The sequence below is a fragment of the Onychostruthus taczanowskii genome, unplaced genomic scaffold (genome assembly GCF_017590055.1).
Source record: "Onychostruthus taczanowskii isolate IOZ18803 unplaced genomic scaffold, ASM1759005v1 scaffold6, whole genome shotgun sequence".
NCBI lineage: Eukaryota > Metazoa > Chordata > Aves > Passeriformes > Passeridae > Onychostruthus > Onychostruthus taczanowskii.
Genome location: NW_024503679.1, coordinates 1204418 through 1229511, shown reverse-complemented (window position 1 = coordinate 1229511; position 25094 = coordinate 1204418). Strand labels below are relative to the sequence as shown.

Below are 25094 nucleotides of genomic sequence, written 5' to 3'. Positions count from 1 at the left end.
GATTGTACTCCAAATTCTGTAATTTTTTCAGCCTCAACCTTGGTTATTTATGGATTTTTTTAAACAATAAAAGCATGCCCTTGAAACTGAGGTTTGGTGGATAAGCAAAATCTGGAAAAAGAGGTAGAAAAGAACTTTAATAGCAGGACCTGTGGGATGAAAAGCTACAGGATGAGTCCTCAGCCTTTGCAAAGCATCAGCTGAAACAGGGGAAGGTGTGTGAGGTGGAGAGAACCTGATGAGACTTGGCAGGGATGGGGAAAGATCGGTGAGGACAAAGATGACAGTTTGGAGAATGGGACACATAAAGAAATAAAAACTTGTACTCCTGACCCTTAAATTGCCAAAGACCTGGAAACTTAGAGGAAACTCAGATCATGGGTGGTATGGTACTGGTGACCTCCAAACTAAATCTTCATCCACAGCAATTATTTAGCGCAATGCCGTAAAAAAACCCAAATGAAAGAGCTGCTGTATTTTTGGGATACACCAGGCTGAAGACTGAGAATGCCTCAGTGGTTGTTTGTAAACCACTGGATATAGTGCCATCTTCAGACAGAAGGTTTAAAAAAAGATTCACCAGACACATTGTATTAGATTTCACCATGGAAAAAATGGGAATAAAGGTTAAAATAATCCCATGGTTCTCCTAGAGGACTGTGGTGGGTATTTTGGTTTCCATAACATCAACAGCATGTCATGGCAGCAATTCCATCATGGCTAAATGCAGCTCTGGCAGACAAATTCTATTAGGATTTCAAGAAAAATCCTCAGTGACTATTTAATTTGCCACTTATTTTTTTTGGCAGAGGTGTTGGTGTCTGGGTATCTCAGCAATCTCTCTTTGGCCTCCTGAAAGCTTTGGAGAGCTGAGGATTCAGAGAATGATCTATCCATTTCAGGTCCCTATCACCAAGACATAAAAGAAACCCTTATAAAGATACAAATACCTCAGATAAATTCACATTTTGAAGTAACAGAACTATTTTGCTCCCTAGAAACACAGTATTAACTTCCTGGTCTTCATTTGTGGACTTGTGACCATAATTTAAAAACCTTTGGGTTAGCAAGGAATGAAGAATATTCTGAAGACCCAAGATCTGAATATGAGTCCTTGAGTTTTCTTTCCATCTAATCCACTCCTCCACATGCAGCTGGAATTCCAGGGAAAGTAAATGGTTAAACTATCTAATTCATTCACCCAAGGATCAGTGCTCGTGCAGCTGCACAGATTACTTGTATTTATAGACTCAATCTATGCCAAAATGTCTGAATTTTCTAGCAGCAGAGCTCGCAGTGCTGCAGCTGGGGTCCAGCAGGATGACGTGCTCAGGCATTAAGAATTGGAATGGGCCCTTTGCAGTTTGATGGCTCCACAACTGCTCCTCATGTCCATACAGCAAACACTGACTCCAGTGACTTCACAGGCCTGACAGGTTTCCAGGAGAAAGCTAATTAGCTCTGAAGCTGCTCCAAGAAGAATTAGGGATTGCTGCACTCAGGATCTCTGTGTATCCCCCAGGCCTGGGGGGGAGCACAGACCTACTAAGAAATCCCAGCTCAATAACAGGAATTCTCTCATGGATGATGGCATCTTGGAGGAGGCTGCTGAAACCCCACCTCATGGAGGACTCATCTGTCTCCAGCTTTCAGCAAGGATCCTCCCTCCCTGAGTTTCTTCTAGGAAGTGTATGGCAACGTTTATAAAAAAATCCAGGCTTTGTGATAGTATCAAAATTTGCATTTTTATGGTGGACAATGGGAAAATAAACCTGTCCCTAGATATAGACAGGTTTTCTTGGAGCATCTATTGAGTAGGGTGCACCTACATACAAAGACCACTTCAAAAACTGAAATTAAATGGCTTTGAGCAGCTCTGCTCTACCTTATTGATCAAAACCAAAGAGATGAAACAGAAACCATCAAACTCACAAACAAGCCCTCCCTAAGTGACATGTCACTTGTTTTTTGAACATCCTCATATTCAAGGTAACTTTTTCTTCTGAATTTTCCAATCTCTGAGAACACTGGAGAAGCCCAAAATGAAACTATCAGGGTTTTTGGGAAGGGTTGGGTTAATTCTGTAATGATGATAAGGAGGGTCTCCCTTGGCCCAAGAAGAATTTCACCTGGAGAGAGGACATGCAGACTGTCATGTAAAAAAAAAAAAAAAAAAAAAAAGGCATTTTGAAGGTCTCTAACATATTTCCTGTGTTGTACAGCCCGACAATCGTTGCTCATCCATGAAACAACACATGGATGTTGAAAGCAACTTTCAGTTTTCTTGTCCTGCTTGTTGTTGAATAACAAATGGAGAAGCCTCCTCCCATCCCTGTAAACCATCTTGTGGTGTCACCTGCTGGATTGCAGCCTCTGTTTTTGTTATCTCTCTTAAGTGCATTAATTTGAGGCTGGAAAGCAACACCCTGTCTTAACAAATGTAAAGCAAAGCTTAAAGTTCAGCTTTCCCAATTTGCCAGGGCTATTGGAAGGTCATAATACTCTCAAGTCTGACCTCTGAGAACACATGAGTGACTTTTCCCCTCCCTCCCCACAAATCAACACTGGAAGGCAAAAAAACACTGCAAGATCGGGGTGGCTTTTTCAATAGATACCAAAAAATAACTTTTATGTGATATCAAAAGGCATGGCAGCATGTCCAGGCAAAGGCAGGGAAGGAATTGCTCATTCCTTGATAAGCTCTCTGAGCACATATCAAGGAGACAACAGAGCAGTGGTTAAGGTCTCCATTACGTTTTTGGAAGCCAAAATGTTTCTTTTAAACCAGCAAATATCTGGCTGGATTTTATTTTACAGGTGGAAGTTTGTCATACGGTCAATTAGAAGTTAAATTGGAGTAATTCAGTGTACACACCTTAACAAAACAGAATTAAAGGGATAATTTCAGAACTTTATCAGGGCCACAAAGTCATGTCAATACTCACTGGCATCAGAGAGTAAATATTTCTGGACTTACCTGTTCCAGTTTGAAAATGTGTTGGTTAAAGTAGTGCTGCAAGCGCTCGTTGGCAAAGTTAATGCAGAATTGTTCAAAACTATTGTTTTCATAGTCTTCAAACCCAAAAATATCAAGCACTCCAATGGATAAAGTCTGCAAGAAAAGTAAGAGTGAGGATTAGAATAAAATCACATTAAGTGGATTATTTGTACACAGTACATAATCAAAAGCACACAGGCAGAATTAAATATACTTAATAGGAATTTTACTAGAATTGTTGATGTTGTGCCATTTGGAAGACTCCTCCAAATCAGAGAGACAGCACGTAACTTTAGATATCTGGACAAAAGGGCTTGTTCTAAGAGAAAAGCCCTTTGAGAAGTGATTTTTTTCTTATTTACAAACAAATGGCCATCTTTGAAGAAACCTGAAGCCTGTTCCAAGTTATTTTATTGGATTTAAGAGTATTGATCATCAGAAGGGAAAAATGGGGATAGGCTTGGGAAACAAAAGCTTGCACCATGAAGACAACCCACGGGAACACACTTCCAAGGTGAGTGCATTGTCCAAGCAAAGCCACTCCAGCTGCAAACCATAAAAAAAAAAAAAACAACCAAACTCCTACACATCAGGGCTTCCCATGGAAATAATCTTTAGTTCTCCTGGTGAAAACTGAAATAGTATCACAAATAAAGCATCCACCTTGTTTGTCAGATGGATCAGACAATGGACTGATGTTTGGGAACATCGAGTCGCTCCTGCCTCACTGAAAGGGGGGAATTAACACAAAAACAATAATGATGCTGAAAAAGAGAGTCCAAAGCCCTGACTAACACTCAGCTCTAACTGCTGGTCAGCCCTGCCCATGTGATCTTCCCCTGTGACACCTGGCTGTGTCCACACGGCTCTTCTGTGTTCCAGAACCTTTTTCCACTGGCCCTCACCAGTTTGGGATGAGAGATATGGAGGGACACCTCTGTGCTCATTTAGTTCATGGGCAAGAGGGGTGTAAAGAGGGACCCATTCCATTTTTTTTAGAACCCATTGTCACTATAAGCCTTACAGTCTCTCTAACAAAATTCCAGAAGTTCACAATAGGGAAGTTTTTCTTTTATTAAATCCATAACCCATAATATAAATTGTAGGATTTGGTGAGTTACAGTTCTAAATAGCCTTTTTTCCCCTATCACTTTGATTATTTTGTAAACCTCAGCCATATCTCACTCCAGGCTTTTCCCCAAATTGAAAAGCCATTGCCTGTTTGGTCTCTAATCTACAATAACCTCTTGAGACGCTCATCAAGATGTAGGTGCACCAAGATTTCCTCTATTGGTAAAGAGAGCTCAATGCTGCAGGGAATTCCCAGCTTGATTTGCATCCTCCTGGCCCCCTCCTCGCCCCACACCAGCCAGGCAAGGAGAGGCAGTGGACCTCTGGCCAGGCGTGTGTTGGCCTGCAGGCGAGTGCAACCCATCACATCCTGGCTCATATTGTGCTTCCTACCCTTGATGGGAGTAGAAATGTGGAACTTTCTCCTTTGTGTAGGTACAGGTTTTCATAAAACTAGAGCCTTCTGCCTGTCAGATGGGTTTGGGAAACCCAGAGGAAGAGGGACATGGGGATGTGTCAGCAAATAAACCTCATCCACAGAGGGAGCCGGGGTGAAAAACAAGCTCAAGATACAGTTTCTGCTGCAGCTTCCATGCCTGTAAATGACTGTTGTGTTGAACACCTAAGTCATTATTAGTGTTATAAATAAAACTCATACTGTGCCCACTCAGAAAGGCTGCTGTCATCAGAAAAGAAGTGAAGAGCCTGAAGGACACATCTGGGGAGAGCTCCACCAGCAGCTTGTTAAAGCACCATGTTCTGGGATCCAGTCAAAGCTACCTCACACAAATACCGTGTTCAGCTGTTAAAATTAATTAAATAATTAATAAGAGAGGTAAAAACACTAGCACTGGTCAAATGAGCCAGACCTCAAGTAGGGAGGAGAAATAATCCCTCCCCTCCGCCTCAAAGGAGAGAGAGCTGCCAGGTGCCCTGGTTTTAGTTCTACTGGTATTACTTGCACTTTGGATTTTCTAACACTAATTCCACTGCCAGGAATACAAACCAGACTGTCCACAGGCTTCTCCACACTGCCTTTTGTCCATTTTCAACACATCACATAACGTGGGAGGAAAATATTCCCTCTGTGCCCAACTCCTGACCAGGGAACCACCTACGGCTGGAGCAGGCATGGCTGCCGTGGGCAGAGCAGCCACTCGGCTGTGAGTTGGAGCTTTGTCTGACCTGGACTCTGGCCACTGGGACAAGCGAAAACACAACAAAAAAAGCATTTAAACACAAAGATAAGTCTTTAAACCATTTTCCAAGAGCTCATTGACTACTTCATCTTTTGTCCAGGCTTTTCTCCCTATTCCAGGGCCAGACAGTCTCTACCTCCCTGATGCCACGACAAGGACGAAGGCCCTTGGCCACTTTCCCAGAAGTTTGCATCACTTGATGAAACACCCATGAGAAACAGCTCTCTGACCAGAAGATGGAAATTGGGAACCATTGGACCAAGGACTGAGCCTGGCAGAGGGATTCACTCTCACCCTCTGCTTCCCGAGGTCCAGCATCTTCTCCTGCTTGTCCCAATGGATGTGGTAACCCTTCTGCTCACTGGGCAGAAATCTGCCTCATCATTTTTTAAATACATCTCAGGAGGAATTCTTCTTAAACTCTCTGTATGATTAACGGATCACATCTTACCTATATATCCATGGAAAAATTGATGATGGAAACAGGACAAAGTGACTTTTCTCATCTCCCTTGCAAATCCCAACCCCAACCACCTCATTGCTTTTCAAGCTCATCTCTACAATAGACAAGAGTTAAAAAAAATTCCCCTACATAAAAGTCTCTATTCCACCATATACAAACAGGACTTGGAAGATAAAATGCTCACACTTCCAGACTATTAATGGATTTACTGACACCAGATTTCAAAAGCATCGTGTTGATGCCCTGTGGAAATAGTTAAGCCCCTGCCATGAGTGAAGACTTTAAGCTGAATAAGGTCTTTAAGCTCTCATAAACTTAATTTAATATGAAACAACTGAGCACAAAAACCCTCTCCCTTTTTTCCAATCCCAGTTCATTTACTGCATTGAAACTGCTACCAAATGTATTTCAATGTGGGCGTGGAAATACACTTATAAAGCAAAACAGAAGAGTCATATCAAGCAAAAAATAGCCCTGACAGTTATAAAAGAAACTTATGGAAATATTATATTTTAAAGCTGTGTTTTTATATTTTTTTTGCTGACACCTAAAATTAAACACACACAGAACTAACATTATAAAAATATTATTGCAAAAATAATCTGCATTTCACAAAACCACTGCAGGTATCAAACCACACATCCAGGAGGAGGATGGTTAATTCTGCCATGGTTGTTATACAGAGTAAACCAGCATTTTTCTCACATCCCTGTGTTTGTAACTACCAAACTCCTCCAGAATACAGATTATAAACTGTGTGGTTTTTTGCAGAGTTTCATGCCAGAGAAATCCAGGCAGAGCTCTGCAGTGAAACAGTCATTTGTCCTCTGCTACGACGCTTCCAAAAGAATGGGGCCAATGGATGCCACTTGGGAAAACTTTAAAACCTGAGAAATTTTGAATTTATGGCAGCTTTTCTGCTCTCTGTCCCTGATAAAGCAGCACAAAAATACTAGTACACAGTCAATTCTGGTAGCAAGGTGAAAAAACACAATTTCCATTGACATAGACAGGAATTAATTTTGCTAAACTGCCTGTAAAAAGTGTTTAATCTGGGTGGGTTTAGGATGAAGTTTGCAGCCCAATATTTAAAAAAATAATCAAAGGGGTTTAACATTTACAAATCTTTTAAGTCTTCAGCTTCAAATCTGTCCTTTGAATAGGTGCCATGAGGAAATCACACAAAGATAACTCAGACCTTGACTTGCTAAGTCTAGTTTGTGCGTTAATGTTGTTTCTTTATAAAAACAAACATATAGAATTAAAAAGTGTAACTGTATTAATTAGTATATCAAAATTCCTGTGACTAAAAGTGCATGTCTGTGAGGATTTATAAAATTTGGGTGAACCCTGGGTCAGTGAGCACTTTCTGCTTGAGATGATGAAAAATGACCTCATGCTTTTCTTAAAATGTCTCAGCCATGACATTTAAACACAGAGCATGAGTTTTAAGGGCTTTTGGCAAATGATGGCCTTGAAACTCCGTGCTGTCCAATTCCCAAAGTGCCAATAAACAGGGATCACTGGAGCTGATTTATGCTGTCCCAAATGCATGCTAGTGATGCAATTCCACCATGGAGGTACATTTTGGCAATCACAAATAGGTTTGCTTCAAATTCAGGGGAAAAATCTCGTTTATTGCTATTTTTAAATTTTTAACCTCTTGTCATTTCAGTAATTTCTTTTAATTTATAATGTTCCAAAGCCAATACTGCAAAAAATCCCTGCCCACAACCCCAAAATCCATCACCACTTCATCCAACAGGACCACTCCAATCTACATCACCCCAATATACAGGATGACCTATTATATAAAGTGAAAGGCCATGATTTGCTACAAACTTGGAAGTTGGGACCTAAAATTAATGAACTGATGCACAATAAACACATTGCATGTTCAGCAATTCTTCCTCTGCTTCAGGTCAATAAGCCAAGACTTAACTGGTTGGTTGAATTTAAATGAATTTTCTTCATGGCCATGAGTTCTTCATATGTTCAGCCATGAATTTTTCTTCATGGCCATTAATTTTACTTTTCTTCACAGCCCTGAGCTCACCATCATCCCCATGTATGCAGCACATCATCCAAGAATGGCAGCAGCATGATTTGGGAAGAAATGAAGACACTTCACAAGAACCAAATGGGGAAAGATTAAAAACACCCATGGAATGCCTTTTGATCCATCACAATCTCCACTCTATATTGTTTTTAAGAGGTGAGATAGACTTCAACAATTCCTAACCTGATTTATGGAAGGGGAATTCAATAATAAACCTCTGGGAGGTTTAGTAATCTCATTCTCAAGAGAAGGAAAAGTCTCTGACCTCATTAATAAAGGTCAGATTTCAGACAGTTTGTAGGCAATCATGAGACCATAAAAGGAACTAAAAGGAATGGAGAGAAGATGAAGGAAAAGGGAGTTGGAGCAAATCCGACCCATGGCAGCTCTGCCATTACTATAACCCAGGAGGTATCAAATAACATATTCACAACTCGGGTCAGAAAGAATATGCTAGAAATTCTGTCACCAAGCAAGACAAGCCAAATCCCACTGTGTTTTCCCAAAATATTTCACTGCACATTTAACTAAATTTGGATATCAAAGGTCTGATTTACATCTTCCAAATATTTGCTGGACAATATGGAAGAACAACGGCTGAGTGTTTATTTTTCTTTACCCAGCTTCATCTTTTGATCTTCTCCTTACTGCTGATACCAAATAAACACATATTGGGATCTGAAAATTATCTCGGTTCCCATTGTCCCAAATCTACACTGATGAAGAGAGAAACTTCTGCATTAATTTTTCTCCTCAACTTCTCCCACACACATTCTAAATTGAAATACTTTTGAGTCTTGTTTTACCTCTGCATAATGTGATTATTATAAAAGAAAGCTCTGTGCCCCAAATCCATCATCTGACACTTTCTGAACCTTTCAAACCTGCAGGATTGTTTCAAAATGTATCTTAAAAGTCAGAGGAATATCAGTGTCAAGCATGGGCTGGGATCGATCCGGGACATTTGCCGCAGGGTGAGTCACATATTATTCATCCATTGCATACTCAGGGGTTTCTGAGGTGCAAGGCTGTATTCTCTCTCATAAATCAGAGACTTGGTGTGTTTAAAAGATTTTTTTGGCTTGTATATGCCAGCAAGGAGATGTCATCCATGTGCCAAGCCCTTGCCTTGCAACAAGGAGGTACTCCCAGGGTTTGGAGATGCCACTGCTCCCAGTCCACCTCCCAGTAACCCAGCTGGTATTGCCCAACCTCAAAACAACACATGGGAAGCTAAGGAGAACCTGCATCCTCATCTGGGTTTTCTCCAAGAATGAGTTGAAAAGGGATTCAGGAGGATTGGGAAGTGGTAGGAAAAAACAGATCAATTGTTGGCCGCGTATCTCCACAGTGCTGATTCTTGGTTGGTGCCTCAACGGCAGCTGCAGAGCCCAGGATGCCCTTGGACACTTGTTGGCAGCAATGTTATTCCTTGAGGGCAAAGGAGCAGCTATTCCCAGCCCTGCCCAGTCCAGGGAGACATTTCTCCTTCCTCTGTGCTGAAACAACCCAAGCTGGGGGCTAAAAATAGGGCTGGGAGGTGACGTGGTAGAGCCACTCAAGGGAAAATTGGCTGTCAATGTTTAATGAAGCTGCTCTGAAATGCACATAAATCTCTTCTTCAGTGTCTCCACCCCTAAAATGGGGAGGATTTGTGCATTTTCATGATTTCTGGGGGATTTGTGGAATCAATCCAATTCATACAGGACTGTGAAGATAAACTCCACTACACTCGTGCTTAGAGCAGCAGATATTTCCTGGTATTTTGTGCACTGCCTTTCTGCTTCAGAAACTCTGGCCCAAGTACAGTCCAGGATTGCCTCCCTGGATCTGGATATGAGCACATTCTGCAGCTCCAGGTCCTGGGCATTTGCCAGCATGGGTGGATCTGCTCTGGCATAGGGGCAACACTACTCCCAGCTCCTGGTGCCTGCTGCCTGACCTGGATATTACCATTACGATTTGGGACAAAAAAAAAAGGGTCAGAAACCTGTGAATTGTGAATTCATGAGATGACACACAGAGGTGGGCAAGGGGGAGGGTGGTCACACTCCATGGGAGTCTTGGCTGGAGGAAGCAGAGGGTTAATGTGCAGCAGCAGTGTTGGAAAAAAAGCAGGAATTTCGGCTGTTCTGGCTCTTACCTGCTGAGATTTGAGGTTGGAAACAAAAGTTTAATTGCCCATAAACAGCTACCGTGGTGCCTCACTTTCACAGCCATGCTGACTAAGCATACAAGAGTGTCCTAGACTGATTTGTATTAAATATTACAGAACAGATAATAATTTCAAAGACTCACTGGGTCATTAATAAAAAATAATTAGCATTTGAGATGCATTTTCTTGTCAAAATCCACTTTTCTGCTTCACCAAATATGTAAACAGTGTGGTTTGTTTTCTCCTCACAGCCCAGACAAAACTTTTGATTACTTGGAAAAAATCAGGAAAGAACACAACATTTCTGGTAAAATATTAAACAGAGGGAGAGGCAGCATGTGCAGTCAGAAGGCTCACTGGATGTTATCACTGTAACAACCCTTCTTTGTCAGAAAAGCATATAAGCAGATTTCATAGGCATGTTTTTATTTCCAGTCCACAATTACGCTCCACAACCCTTTTTTGGAATCAAATAAAGGAGTGACCGCACCGAGAGTCTCTGCAACTTCAGTTCTATGGCACAATCCAAATGTCAGTGCTCAGCGAAAATCCTCCTTTTGGCAGCTGTGACTTTAGTTTGTATGCACAACACCCAAAAAAACTCCACATGCTGCTGGAGCAAGTCCCAAATTCCCAAGGCAGGGGTAGCTGGAGAGCTGGAAGTGTACATGGACATGGATTTTGGGGTCAGTATCCCCCAGCCACGAGGAGTGTGGATGAGTACACGAGAGGGTTAGGGAGGGTGTCCTGGGTCACAGCATGCAGGCCCTGCTATTGCAGGAAACTTCATGTCATTCCTTCCATCAATTCTTTGGGAAGATGGTACAGCATCCCACCAGCTTCACTCTTCCCATCATGACTGTTTTCTTTAAATTCATTTTTCTACTGTACTACCTCAGTACCTACAGATACCCACTTGTTCATCATTTCGTCATGGAGCAACTTCACCAAAATGCGGTAGCAAGAATTCCCTTTCTTCCCTCTGAATTATACATGGCCCTTTAGTTTTACACATAAGGAGGAAAATATTTGCCATTGCTTCTGGAATGGGTGGGGGAACTGGCTTTTGTGGCTACAACAAAATCTCTTCCCTGGTTGCTTTGAGCTTATGATACTTAAGGTGCTTCATCCTTCTCAGCTCAGCAAGCACCACTTAGAATAATGATGTACTAAGTTATGATCCGAGGAAAAATTAACTTCATGTTAAGCAACACGCCTGGGTAATGTTTTATCACTCAGTTATCTATTTTAAAAACCCAAGAGAGGAGCCACAAGAGCTGGTGAGGTGCTACCTTAGTGCTTTCCTCCATGTCCTTGGAGTTGAGGAGCGCGTGGTTGATCCTGAACACGATCCAGTCAAACAGGGCACTGTACAACGACTTGGCCATGGAATTCCGCACGGTCACAGCCTGAAATAGAAAAGAAGAAAGGTGATTGGAAATGATTCCTGCTCTGCACTAAAATGGCTTTTGCTTCTCAAACTCCCATATCCAACATTCATATTTCTCCCTTGCCAAAGCTTTTGTCTGCTATTTTATTTTATGCCATGTATGTCAACGGTCCTAACAGCACAGGGAATTGGGTGTAATCCCAGGGCTGTGGATGTGCCCCTGACTTTGGCTTGGTTCCTTTCGTGCATTTGAGTGGATAATACACAAGATCACACCACAAATCCCATCACTGGTGGTGAAGGAAAAGAAAATAAATACATACATTAAATATAAATAAAATAAATTCACCAAGACCCTTGAAAGGTTTCCTGGGGGAGAAGGAAAGAGAAGGGTGGATATTGCGCAGGAGCAACGGCAAGCGACGTGAAAGCACAGGCCAGGACAGGCAGTGCCTGGCACCAGCAGAAAGGTTACAAAAGGGGAGGTTAAAAACCCCTCTGGTAAATCTGAGGGCTCCTGAAAACTTGAAGTTTTCCAGGTACCACCAGTGGGAGCTACAAATCATGGCAGGCAGGTTCAGTGCTCCTCCAGCAGCTCTCCCAGAGAGAGGAATAACAGCGCTGAGGAAGGGTCATCCCCACCACGGCCAGGATCAAAGAGATTCTGCTTGATGGGATGAAAGCTGAGATCAAAGGAAGATCCCTGGGCTTTTTGACAGGCACCTACATAGAGACCCAGAAAGCAGGAATTTCTATTTAAAGGTTATCTTTGTTCTTGCTGCTTGAGATTCTTCCTTGGTTTCCATTATCACCACGAGTAGAGCTTTGGTACATATTGATCACGTAAAAACTTATGGCACCAGCCATGGCTGCTACATTTTGGTTCGTTTTAGCCACTGCAGAAGAATAAAAAAGGAACCAGAAGATTCCCATGTAATTATTTCAATTAAACCCTGAACTGTAACAAATTGGTGGCCTGTCACACATTGCCTTGAAATCCTTCCCACCAACGCTCCCTTCGAGGAACATCATCTGAGTGGCCTCATGTCACTGACCCCAAGTGAAGGAATAAAGCTCATGTAGCATCATTTATCTTCTATCAGCTTACTCCCACCTCTTTTTTCCTTGATTTTTGGAGATAGCAGCATTTAGTGTGATCACAAGCCGTTCTGCCAATGTTTTGCTCTTAAAATGCTATTAAGCACATGGTCTCACTTCCTCTCCCTGTCCAGCTGGACTAGGAGAAGGGATTAACTCAGTCCACACCAGGGGAAGTTTAGGTTGGACGTTAGGAAAAAATTATTCATGGAAAGGGCTGTCAGGCATTGGAACAGCTGCCCGTGGTAGGGGTGGAGTCCCCATCCCTGAAGGGATTTAACAGATGTGTGGATGTGGAACTTGGGGAAGTGGGTTAGTGGTGGCCTTAGCACTGCTGGGGGACGGTTGGGCTGCATGAGCTCAGAGGGCTTTTCCCACCTGAACAATTCCATGGTTCTATGGCTGATGATGCTCACAGCCTCTGTATGCTGCTAACCATGAAGTGGTGGCAATAAAAAGTGACATCACAAGGTAACTACAAAATGTGGCCATAATTAGCAAGGAATTTCTAACCCAAAAAACAATCAAAACCAAGCATATGATGCAAATAGGTGAGCAACAGGACTGAGAGGATTTTGGTGCAGCTCAGACTAAAATAGCAATTTTAAAGAGTGAGCTCTTGAAATGCTCGAATTCTCCAACAAGGGCTGGAAAGAAGCCTGCATTTCAAACACAAAGAGCTCCAGTTCTCACTAACTGCTTTTTCTTCTCTGTACTGATGAAAAAGGTTTGGGGTGGGTTTTTTGGCTGTTTTTATTAAAAGCAACATGGGTTGTTTGGGTGGGGGGAGGTTGCTGTCGATTTTTTTTTTTAATTTACTCAAATGTGAGACAATATTTCAGTGATTAATAGAAAATTCAAGGCTCCATCTTTTTTCATTAAGCTGGAAGACAATCAGTGCCACAGAAAAATCAGTCTCTGGGGAAAAACCTAAGGCCAAGATCCAGGAATGCCTCTCACTGCCCTAATGCTTTGTCCTGGCATAAACCAGCCCAATTAATTGCTCCAACGTGCAATTAAAAACAAACTCCATCTCTATTTAAAGCCAAAAAGAACATAGTTATTTCTCCTACAGCATCATATATGAGTTTATATCACAATACTTTTCATTACCTTTTATTAGAGGCTGCAGGGATGTGCAGTACTTCATCCCTGAATATCCCTGTTTTTTTTTCCAAAATAAACTAGGATATCATTAAGCCTATACCACTCCAGTGCTGAGGAATGCTGAGAGTGTGACTGCCACGAGTCTCCTGAATGGTCAGACTGGGAAATTTCCCTGACATCAGCACTGCCCAGTTTCCTCCAGAATGTGCAGGGTGGGGGATGAGGCACTGCTCTTATTCCCAAAGTGGTCTCAGCTACATGGAAAGCTGGGAAGCCATGAAAAGGTGATTTCCTTGCTATGCTTGGGTCCCACAATCAGTGGCCCAGACCCCAAAGTGTTCAACAGCTACTTTTAGAAGAGATGGTTTAATGTAAGGGCTGGTAGGAAACTCCTAGCAAAGTGACATATTGAGAATACAGGGGGGATGGAGCAGTTTGCCTTCATCCATTTAAAAAATACCTGCACTGAAATGAAACTGTTTTGAATGACTCAAGGTTTAGGGGAGGCCTTTCTTTATTTTTTGAATTGAATTTTTTATTTCATTTCAATAAAATATTTACTTTTTACAATAGATCTTCACTGATGTCACATCTGAAATACAACCCCCCACTATCCTAAACAGATTCCAAAACTATCCAATCTGGAGACCATCAAGGAATATTATTCCTTTTCAAATTCAGAAGTTGCAGCAGAGCATTTAAAATAAGGTTTTATATTTTATTTAATGAGAAATCATTTATTTCTTTACTATCCTACATATCTTAAATTAATTCTAGTCTCTGAACTATATCCATGCACCACATACAGCTTGTCTTCAGGTCAACACCTACATCTTCTGGTGTCTTCCACAAGTCTCCTTATGTGACATTTAGGCAGATCTGGAACATGGTGATACTCATCAAACCATTTCTATTTCCCTCACAAAGCAAAATAAAAATAGCTGTTGTAATGCCAAAACAAATCTCTGGGGATCAAAGGGAGCAGGACATGTTGCACCCACACAAAAATATTGCTGATTCCAAACTGAGACAGATCAAACGCGCTTTGACTCAGCAGGTCAGGAAATAAGCTACAGACAAGGTTTTAATCAATACTTTCCTGCTTATCAAGCTAGAAAGGATCTATATATTATTTATTATATGACAGGAACTCCACTTGTTGGGTTGGCCAACTTTTGTTAAGATCCTGATATAACATAGTTGAGTTCTTTGTAAGATTTCATTGCCAAATTAATTGTACTGAAAGTTGTCATGATCAGCATCTGATTCAGGCCACCTTAAAAATAGATAAACTTCTGGAAACATCTTCTGTTAAAAGGAACAAGGGGAAGACAGGCTGAAGAATTAAAATCTGCTTTTGAAGTGTTTTGGAACAAGGACTTACAGTTCCAGCAGCAGCAGCCTGTGTTTTAGAGGCTGGAAAAGATGTAATCTCAGGAACCCAAATTTGCTCAAATTAAAAGTCTCTGTAAAACACATTTGTACACACAGAGGAGATTCTTAAGAACTGAGATTATAAAGTCACTAAATATATTTAAGCAAATCTGTCTGCTGCCATCCCACAGCACCCCCTGCTCCAGGATCCCTCACTCCTGCCCTTCTGCACTCAGCTGAGGGCTGAAATTTCAAGCTGGAATTATTCAAAATACTTGTTGGTACTCAGAAAATCCAGGGTAAGCAGGGGGGTTAAAATCCCCACCAAGCTTATACATTGAAAACAACAAGAAAGACATTGTGGGGCTGGGGGCAGAGATGGAAACAGAGCTGGGGAAGGGTCTAGAGCAGCAGGAGCAGCTGAGGGAGCTGGGGGGGCTCAGCCTGGAGAAAAGGAGGCTCAGGAGGGACCTTCTGGCTCTGCACAGCTCCCTGACAGGAGGGGACAGCCATGGGCGTGAGATGGGCTCTGATCCCAGGGGACAAGGGACAGGACAAGAAGGAATGGCCTCAATCTGTGTCAGAGGAGGCTCAGGTTGGTGGAAAGGTTGGTCAGGCACTGGCACAGGATGCTCAGGGAAATGGTGAAGACTCCATCCCTGCAGGGATTTAAATGATGTGTGGATTATAGCACTTGGGGACATGGGTCAGTGGTGGCCTTGACAGAGCAGGGGAATGGTTGGACTAGATCTTAGAGATCTTTTCCAACCCAATTGATTCCATGATTCCAAGATGCTCAGCTAACCTTTCACAGCCATTTTCACATGATTTTGCTGGAAGTTCCCCCCATGCTCCTTGTAAGATTCAGTGTTTTTACTGCTGACTAACCTAACACACAAGCAAGAGCAGCAATAGTTCAATCTGAACAACAAAACCTCAAATATTTTACATTTTTCAGGCTAAGGGGAATAAACAAGCCCAGAGAACAGAGGGTGGGTGAAAGCAAATGCTGAAGGAGTTTGAAAGGCAAAGATCAAAAATTGCAGCAATATCTCAGCGACTGGATGTCCCAGGGAGCAGAGAGCAAAGAGATCCTACTGAGTTGGACTTGATGATCCTTGTGGGCCTCGTTCAACTCAGGATATTCTCTGAGGAAGAAGCCATCAAGATGCTGCTGGAAACTCTGTGGTTTTAGACACACCATTCCATAGCCAAGAAGAACATTTTTCTGGAGTGTGGACCCTAGTAACCACAGTGAGATCCAGAGTGGGAGAGAAATACAGGAGACAGACCCTCTTCTCAATGACTCCATCAAACCCACCAACCATGGAGCATATCTGGAACAGCAACTGACCCTGGTGTTCAGCTTTAAGCATTTTTGACCCAAATAAATCCATAGATGAAGGGCTTTTGTAACCAATAAATACTTCCTCTAACATTTTGTTTCAAAAGAGCCAGACTAAAATGAAGCACTTTGCTCAACACAAAATCACAAAATTAAAAGACCAAAACAAAGCAAAGCTCATCATTCTTTTATCACTTAGGAAGAGCAGGGTATTGGTGCACTAAGCAATTCTGAGTAGGAATCATTCCAAAGTGGTATTTATGAGACAGCTACAGGTCTCTAAAGACTTCAAGCATCTCAGCTCATTGAGAGGTTTGTCCATCTTCCCTCATAACTAATGTGGAGGACAGCATAGACTGGTCCAGGACAGAGCAGGAAGGTGGTGCATGGATACTTGGGTTTGGACAGCTCTTATGATCATCAAAACACAACTTAATATTACATCTGCACAGCCATGTAGACATCTGAGTTTGCCTAGGATGGTTTCTAAGCCTCACTCCATCATTGAAACTTCTGGAGTGCAGCCAGCACCACCATGCTGCTCTCAAGAAAAGCAAGACAAAAAACCCAAACCCGTTTTTCATAGAAAAGATGCCCTTTTTACACACACACACATTGGACATCACTGTCTGGTTTGGGCCACTGCTATGAAAAATGCACCTCAGGAAGGGCACAGTGCTCAGAGCTGGGGCTTAGACCCCAGTCCCTGAGCACAGACTCAGTTAATGAGAAGTGGATTTAAATACAACTGGAAAGTGAGTGCGAGCACCAAAACGACTTAAAGCCCTAATGAGGATTAAACAGCCCTGGAGTTTATTAACTCTGACAACACTTATCCCATCTCTCAGCATTATGCAAATCTAGGAGGCACCCATAAAGATGTGCTGACAGACTCAGCTGGTCAACACAATATTATTGCACCTTCAACAATTCTGATCAACATAGCATTGTTAAATCCCAGTTTTTCACTGGAGACATCACAGACATGTGGGCAAGGTCAGTGCACCCACTCCAGATTTTCTACAAGCTATGATAACTTGAAAAGCTGATATTTAAAATGCCATTTTTCAAGCACAGTCCTGGAAAATTCCTTGGACCTAGAAGAAAAGACTTTTTAGAAGACAGTCTGGCTTGTTAGCCCCAAAGGCAACTTAGTGCTTTGCTGTACAGTTCACATGACTTGCTCCATAGTTGGTCATGGTCCTTTTTACCTCCAGTTTTCCAGCATTTTCCCAGGAGACTGTGTGTGTGCATCCCATTATGGACAATATTGACATTGTTTATTCACACTGGATAAACACATTGCCAGCACCAGCATTCCTTACCGATGCAGAACTCCCACCCATCCCAAAAAATATGGCTTTACAAGCAACACGCCTTGTAATTTTCCCAAGAACTCCAAATAGCTCCAAAATTTAATTTGTTAAATTAGGAATGATGTTGATACAGCTATAGGAGCCACCTATGGATTCATTCTCTCCTGGTGACCCCCAACTCTTCCGGAACATGTGCAGCTGTTTCCTGCCCTCCAGGAGGAAAACAAGCAACACATTCCCCTCTCAGACTCTTATCAACAAATACTGAACAATTACAGTAATTCCAAGGTGGCAAGAAATGTTTCTTTCCAGGTGAGAAGTTTGCAAGACTTGGTGTAAAACATAAAGAACAGGTGTTCAATTACTTAAGTAAAGTTGGGCACCACAAAATACATTTTCTTCTGCTGGAGAGAAGAAACAGAGATTCCTCTTCTCTTCAGGAAATCAGATCTGAACACAGGAAGAGAGGAAATATCCCCTTTTCCCTTAGGGCCTTTGATGGGCTTCCTATAATTTCTATACAAGGATGAAAGGTGCTTCCAATGAAACGTTTGGGAAAAAAAAAAGTAGCAGTAGAATTCTTCCTCTTCAGGAAATCCCTCAAAAAATCAAATCTGGATATGTGGTTTTAGTGGCTCTGTGGGAGCTTCATTTGTTTGCTTTTCTTTTAATAGGTGGAATAAGTTTTCAGCACGTTCTCTGATTAATCAATTGGTGTTTCTACTCTCAGGGATTTGGCACTAAATCCCAGAAACCTGTTGATATCCTACCACAGAAATTATTTAGTGAGCTATTATCATAAACAGGATTAGATTTTCATTATCATTTGATGTCTGGTTTGAAATCCTTATCAGCCATTCCCATTTTTCCCCCATTTATTCTCTAAGGTGAAATCTGGCTTTATAATTACATTGGTACTTACTGTAACACAAATGTCTCACTCCAATATGGCTCAGAGGAAAAAACTACATTTTACAATCTACTGAATTTTACCCATGGTATTTACCTAGGCTTTTCAGATTAAAATCTCCCTCCCTCCATCACTTCTGTGGGTTTAAATGACATATTTAATTTCCAGTAAGGGGAAAAATCAGGAAAAGAGTGTATGTGTTTTCTTATTTGCTTCAAAGTACCTATTCAATAAAATCATGCTGCATGCAAGTAAATGATTAAAGAAATCAGTTTCTAATTAAAAAAAAAAATTGTGCTTGTTTTTTAAAAGAATACACATATTAACAAGTATTAATAATCCCACTGTGAAGAGGGATAGGATTTACCAAAGATTAGAACAAGCAAAAGCAGGAGGAATTCAAGCTCTTCTAATGCATTTGATTTGGATCACCTAAAGAGATCTAATGACCAGGAACAGAAGCCAAACCCCCATTCTCAGTGAGCCGTCTGCACATTGGATGTGCAGACAATTGAAAACAGCCCACGTGGGCATCTCAGAGATGATGATCTACAACAATCACTAATTAAGAGATTAGAAAAAGCAAACTGAAAATATAATTTTATTTGAATAGTGCTTAGAAGTGCCAGATACTACTCATAGCACTCGTGTTGCAGGAGTAGAGACCACGTGTACTAAAACACTATAAAAATCTAGTTTTTATCTCTGACACTGCTACTGCTCCAGGAGGGCTGAAAAAACCCACATGGAAAGTGGCTGCAGCTTGGGTTTGTGGTTGTAGAGACAGAACTGCTGAGGGTTTATTGCTGGGTTTGACATTCCTGTGCTGAGACGGAGTAGCGATGAAGGAAGGGAGAGATGTAGCTGTGAGAGCTAAATTAGGGAAAGAGCAGAAAGCAAGGAGGATGGTGAGGAAGGAGAGCAGCACCACACACAAAACCTGCTGGAGCATCTACGGCTTGTCACTGAAATTGGGGGAACATTTCTGGGTTTCAAGGAAACAGAATGAAACCTCTCAGTTGCTAGAATCAGACAAGGACTAAATTCCTTTTCTGGAGCCCCTCCAGGCCCTGGCAAGGGCTCTGAGGTTTCCCTGGAGCCTTCTCTTTTCCAGGTGAGCACCCCCAGCTCTCCCAGCCTGGCTCCAGAGCAGAGGGGCTCCAGCCCTCAGAGCATCTCTGTAGCCTCCTTTGGACTTGCTGCAGCAGCTCCACATTCTTCTGATGTTGGGGACTCCAGAGCTGGAGGCAGCTCTGGAAGTGGGGTTTCATAAGGGCAGAGTAGAGGGGGAGAATCCCCTCCCATGCCATGGGTCCTACTCCATCCATGGTCAGCAGGATGAACACACTAATCCAGGATGAGAACATAGTGATATTAAAATAATTTTAATTACTTTTTAGAAATAATTATTTTTTTAAAAAAAATAATGAATTACTAGTGGTTTATAATTTCCTGAAGTTGCAAGAAAGCAAGTAGCTTTGAAGGATGTCCTTGTCAATTTGATGATATGCTGACATTGGAAAACTGTCTCTCTGGATAAACTTGTTGAATTGACTTGTCCCATCAGGATTTTTAGGAAGGGTGTTGGTATGGTTTGGGAAATCCCCTCTAATATGCCTCTGACTAATGCAGACTGGCAGGTTGGAGAAGGACCTTTGTCCAAGGAGGGTGATTGTGAAGGTACCAATTGGCCCACGTGAAAGGTACTGAGAAACTGGAACAAGAGGAGGGGGAGCACAAGAAGAATTAGAAAAAAAGCTGTAACATAAAATTTGAAACTAACACCTAAACCCCCTCCGGAATGTGAGAACTTTTATACCTGATTTAATGACAAAATCCTGGAGTGCCTTTGTGTTTGAGCGTTATGTTGGGGCACGACGCAGCATTGTATGGTAATGACATTACAGGCTATTTTTTCTCATTGGAAAATCCACCCCTAAGTTCTGGAAAACATCACTGACACTTGCATCCCTTGGATAAAATCCATTGGCAGGACAACTCGCTGCCTCCCAACTCCAGGGTGATAGCGGAAGGTTTCTGCCAGGATGTGGCAGCCAGCCGGGAGGGCGGGAGCCAGAGATAGTGCAAGGTTTCAGTGCTTTGTTGTTGTTTTTCAAAGTACTTCCTTTGCAGGTACATTTATAGAATTAAAGCATAAAAATGAACCTTTAAAGAATGCTCAAACTACTTTTAAGCCAGCTTTTCCTCTTTTTTGTTGTAATAAAAAATTTAAAACAAGCATTTTTCACTCCTTTTCTTTCAATGATGCCTTTAAAGATATTTTGGCTCCTCCTTAATTGTATATAAAAATTACAAAAAAACCTTTCTTGCAGGCTGAGGCCAGAGTGGTGCATTGATGATCTGACTTCTCTTAGGGAAATGACCCAGGAGAATGACAGGGTTTTAATAAGATGTTCAGATAAAATATGAGTGTGGAAAATGACATCATACTTCTCCTGCCCAAGCATGATATAACACTCCTGGATGCCAAGTCAGGGATTAAGCTTGAGTCTGATATCCTGCAAGAGTACTTTCCTCTGGGTGTTAAGCCTCTGTTTTAAAAAAACCCTAATCCTGCTTGTCCCAGCCCATGCCCTGTGAGCCAAGGGGGAACCCCAAAGGCTGCTTGGCTCATCCCAGACACAGAAAATGGATGGGGATGGAAACCAAATATGTTGGGTCACAAGAAGAAAGGGAGCAGAACAGCGGGAAACCACAATTCTCCTTCTCATTTCCTCATACACAGATGTTTCATCTCTAGATGGATCAAGCCACCAGACACTTTTTTTTTGTGTGCTTCTGTGAATTCCGGTGATTTCTGAGTAGCACAGAAAGTATCAGAGTACTCCTGCAACTGCCTTCTTACTGATCCTTCCTGTCATTAGTTGGATGCAAACACAGAAAATGAAGTGGAAAACTTCAAATAAGAACAATAAAAAAATCTTTTTTGGGTGTGTTGATGATCTAGCTATTGTGTCCCCACTGGTGGTAGGCAGGTTTGGGAAAGGACAGATGGGAGATCAACCACTCCCATTCCCATCCCCATCCCAGGCCAGGGCCTGCCTGTTTATTTTTAGAGTTGATTTCAAGGCTTGTCTCTGATATTGTCACTTTGCAGCTGATGACTGGAACACGTTGTGGTTATGCTTTTCAGAAACAGTCCCCAGGCAGAGCCAGGAGCAAAGGAAACCAACACAAATCTTGTTAGAGATTTTCTCTGAGTCCCGACCGCGGAGCCAGGCAGTTATGAGCATCATCTTCCTAAAAAGATTTCACTCAGAGCCGCTGGATTTGGGCACTGTGGTTAGAAAGTGTCATCTGCAACAAATCAAAACCAAAAAGGAAAGGAAAAAAACCACTCTCTCTTCCTGAAATTAAACCCTTCCAGAAAACAAGGCTGCAGCTCTTGCTTCTCCTGTGGAGAAGATGATGAAAGGAGACAGGTGCAACATCCCTTTGGGACAGATGCTCACACAGAGCTATCCTGAGCCCACCACAGAACTACAGGAGAATGGAGCCACCAGACAGCCACTGATGACAAAATGTGTTTTCCTCCACCTTGGTGCCAATGGCATGAACTGAGCTCCCATTCCACCCAAGTTTTCACAGTACAAAAACCAATTAATAAATTACTTTGTGTCACAGGAAGAAGTTGTGTGACCTGATGTGAGGAGGACACATTTAGGGAAATTTGCTCAGCACTTACAGGCACAATGTACTGGGATCCTCGCCAACGAGTCCAATCAATCACCAAAACCAGCCCTCGAGTCTTTAAAAGCCAAACCCTGCCCTTAGATTGGTCCTTCCCAAGCAGAATGCAAGTGTAGACAAACTTGTTCTGCCAGTGCACCATTGACATAATTCCAGGTTATTTTTACTATTTTTTTTGGCAAGGCTCCCCAAAGAGAAGTTGTTTCTCATCACACCTCAGCTGTTACCGCTGTAGAGGCAAAGTTAGTGCAACAGACCCTATCCAGACATAGAACTTCTACACTTCCTCCTCCTTCAGCTGCTGTCTAACAGCCCTGGGCTGAGGAAAAAAATCAACCTGAATTTATTTAGATTGGTATTACACATGAAAATCCCATATTCCAAGCAAATGTACCAAAATGACATCCCTTGTGGAAAGAGCTGGCTAACTAATCCAGGAACGGTTTGCCTGCATTCCTTGAAAACTTTTCACATGATTTTAATAGAAATTTAAGTAACTAAAAAAACTCTGTGACAATAAAGCATCTTTTGAGTAATCAGATGTAATTAAAATAATCCTTTAAAGAGCTGAGAATGGATTTGCTTTGAAAGGGCGGCTGGAGTGGGCTATAGGCAGAGCAATCCATGGAAAGTCAGCATTTCCCTTCTTAAAGTCCTGATCTTGGACTTTGTTCAGCAATCTTGGAAACCCAATGTCTTCCTTGTTTTCCCAGACATCAGTGCCAAATAAATAGCAGGAACACAGTTAGCACACAGGAATTTCCTTGGTGGCACGGAGCAGAAGAGTGACTGCAGCAGCTTTTGCACATGAGGATGTGCATTTCCAAGGCAAAAGTGAGAAACCTCATCCCACAAATGGGTTTCTTTTGAAGTTCCACCCTCCCAGATTGCCCTCATGTCCTGAAGCAGAGACAGTTGCTTGGTTCTTAAAAGCTTTGTGGGGTTTCAGTTTTACTCCATTAATATTTTTCTGTGAATTCTGAATCCACTCATCAACATAGCAGCTCTTCAAAGGGCTCCTGCTGAGCTCCTCACGTTAATAACCTGTGGTGACAATGAGTCTCCTCAGCTAATGGGTTTTGGGATAAGTAGGTGCTTCCAGCAGTTCTGCTGCTTTCTGTTCCATTAAGTGTCCCTGTCCTTGTACCTCAGGACTGAGAATTTTCATTTCTTCATGCTATTAATTATTTTGTCTTCTTCCCACTTTTTCTCCTTGAATATTTTCAGGCTTGTGATTAATTGCAACTATGATCTTTTCCTTTGTTGTTTTTTGGGTTTTTTTAATATCTTAGGTAATGTTCTGCCATTTGGCCCTGGAACTCAATTTCTTCTCCCTTTTAATGGGCTGAAAAAGGCATCAGCCAGTTCCACTACAAGGATATAGAGAATGAAACATCACTCAGTTCTTTACTGTAATTAAATACTTTTTTGACTCATTACAGTTCACTCCACAAGGCTTCTCTACCTTGTGCCTCTGCCAATTAACTGTTATTGGGTTGAAAATTAGTGTCTGTGCTGAAAATGAGATGTTCTCCCTGATTTAAAATCCCTAACACAGCAGAGTTTATCATTCCAAACAACCATCCTGTGACGGTCATTCCAAGAGCCTTGTATTCCTTGGCAAAAATTCATCCCAGGTGAAGAAGGGCCAGGTAAAATTACATTTGGTGACATGAAAAAATAAAGTCTAATGGTTTTGTTGCACCAGAAGAGAAAGATGTGTCTGGCCCACCACTCCTGGGCAAATGTTCTCTGCCCAGGTTATGGGGGAGTTCGGGGCTGCTGGCCCAACATCTGCCCCCCAACAGCTGCTTGCACAGCCTTGCTGGAGGTACATCTCAGTCCCTTTGAGCTCCTCTGAGTTTTCAGACATCCATTTTCCACTTACAATTCTGAACACACATTCAGTTAAATACAGGGCATGCTTACAGTGACATCTATCACAACAAACAACCAGCTCCCAACAGCTTTCCAGAATTAAAGGAAGGCAAGAATCAGGTCAGTTGACCAAGAAGTTGTCTCACATCTTTTATTTTCCTTCTGTTGCAGAATTTCACATCAGATTTCTCCCAAAAGTGTGAATTAATGCTTTCTAACCCTTAGGGTAAAATGTCCTTGATCACAAATGGTTTAAAATTATAAAGACCTGTTAAAATAATGTATATTAGCAAAGTCACTTGCTTAAGAAATACTAACTGTATTGGTTAAATGAAGTTAATGAATTGAAAACATCATGGAATTTTTTTTTTGTGGAATGTAGAACAGGGCTCACTAACAGATGTATTTACTTTGAGAATGAGTTTTGTCTCATTGGATGAAAAACAGGGAAAAAATGCAGAGACTGGTGAAAAACAGACAAGCAGGTGCTGGACACCAGCCTGATAAACAGAACAGATGGGATGGAAACCAGGCAGGGATGCTTGTGGAGCTCAGCCACAGGCTTGTCTCTGGCATGATGGAAAAGGATGGAAACACCAACCAAGATGGATTTGAGAGAGTTAAATGAGTGGATGAGTCAAGACATATTCTAATAGCCTTGGAGACCTGCAGTGAGCGGAGATGGAGAAAACCTGAATTTCTTGGATTACTTAGATAGAAGCAGGAAGACAGATGTGGCCCAGGAGAGCAGTTCCTTGCATGGATTAAGATGATACTCAGATTACAAACAGGATCAAGAAAAACATTTTTAACAACCCCCAAGTTCTCCACAAAGACATGATTGAAGTGCTCTGCTCTTCACATGTCTCCTACCAAATATCAGTCAAATCACTTGATATTTAGAGTATCTTTTATTTTTTCTTTTGAATACCTGAACTGTGGTTTGTGAAACTTTCCTACCTCAGTATAACTGCAAAAATGCACATTATAAGATATGAAAAAAGAGCCCAGAGTCTGGAG

At 41.9% G+C, this 25094-nt stretch overlaps 1 protein-coding gene across 5 annotated transcripts in view; it reads right to left on the bottom strand.

The window, feature by feature from the left end:
- The window catches only part of MYO9A (myosin IXA), a 173147-nt gene that overhangs the window by 58230 nt on the left and 89823 nt on the right, over positions 1 to 25094 (bottom strand). For all 5 annotated transcript variants that reach the window (XM_041418455.1, XM_041418456.1, XM_041418457.1 and 2 more), the window contains exons 10-11: positions 11238 to 11354; positions 2978 to 3112 (exon numbers count right to left, since the gene is read on the bottom strand). In XM_041418455.1, coding sequence (XP_041274389.1) covers positions 2978 to 3112; positions 11238 to 11354 — 252 coding nt within the window. The remainder of the gene's footprint in view (positions 1 to 2977; positions 3113 to 11237; positions 11355 to 25094) is intronic.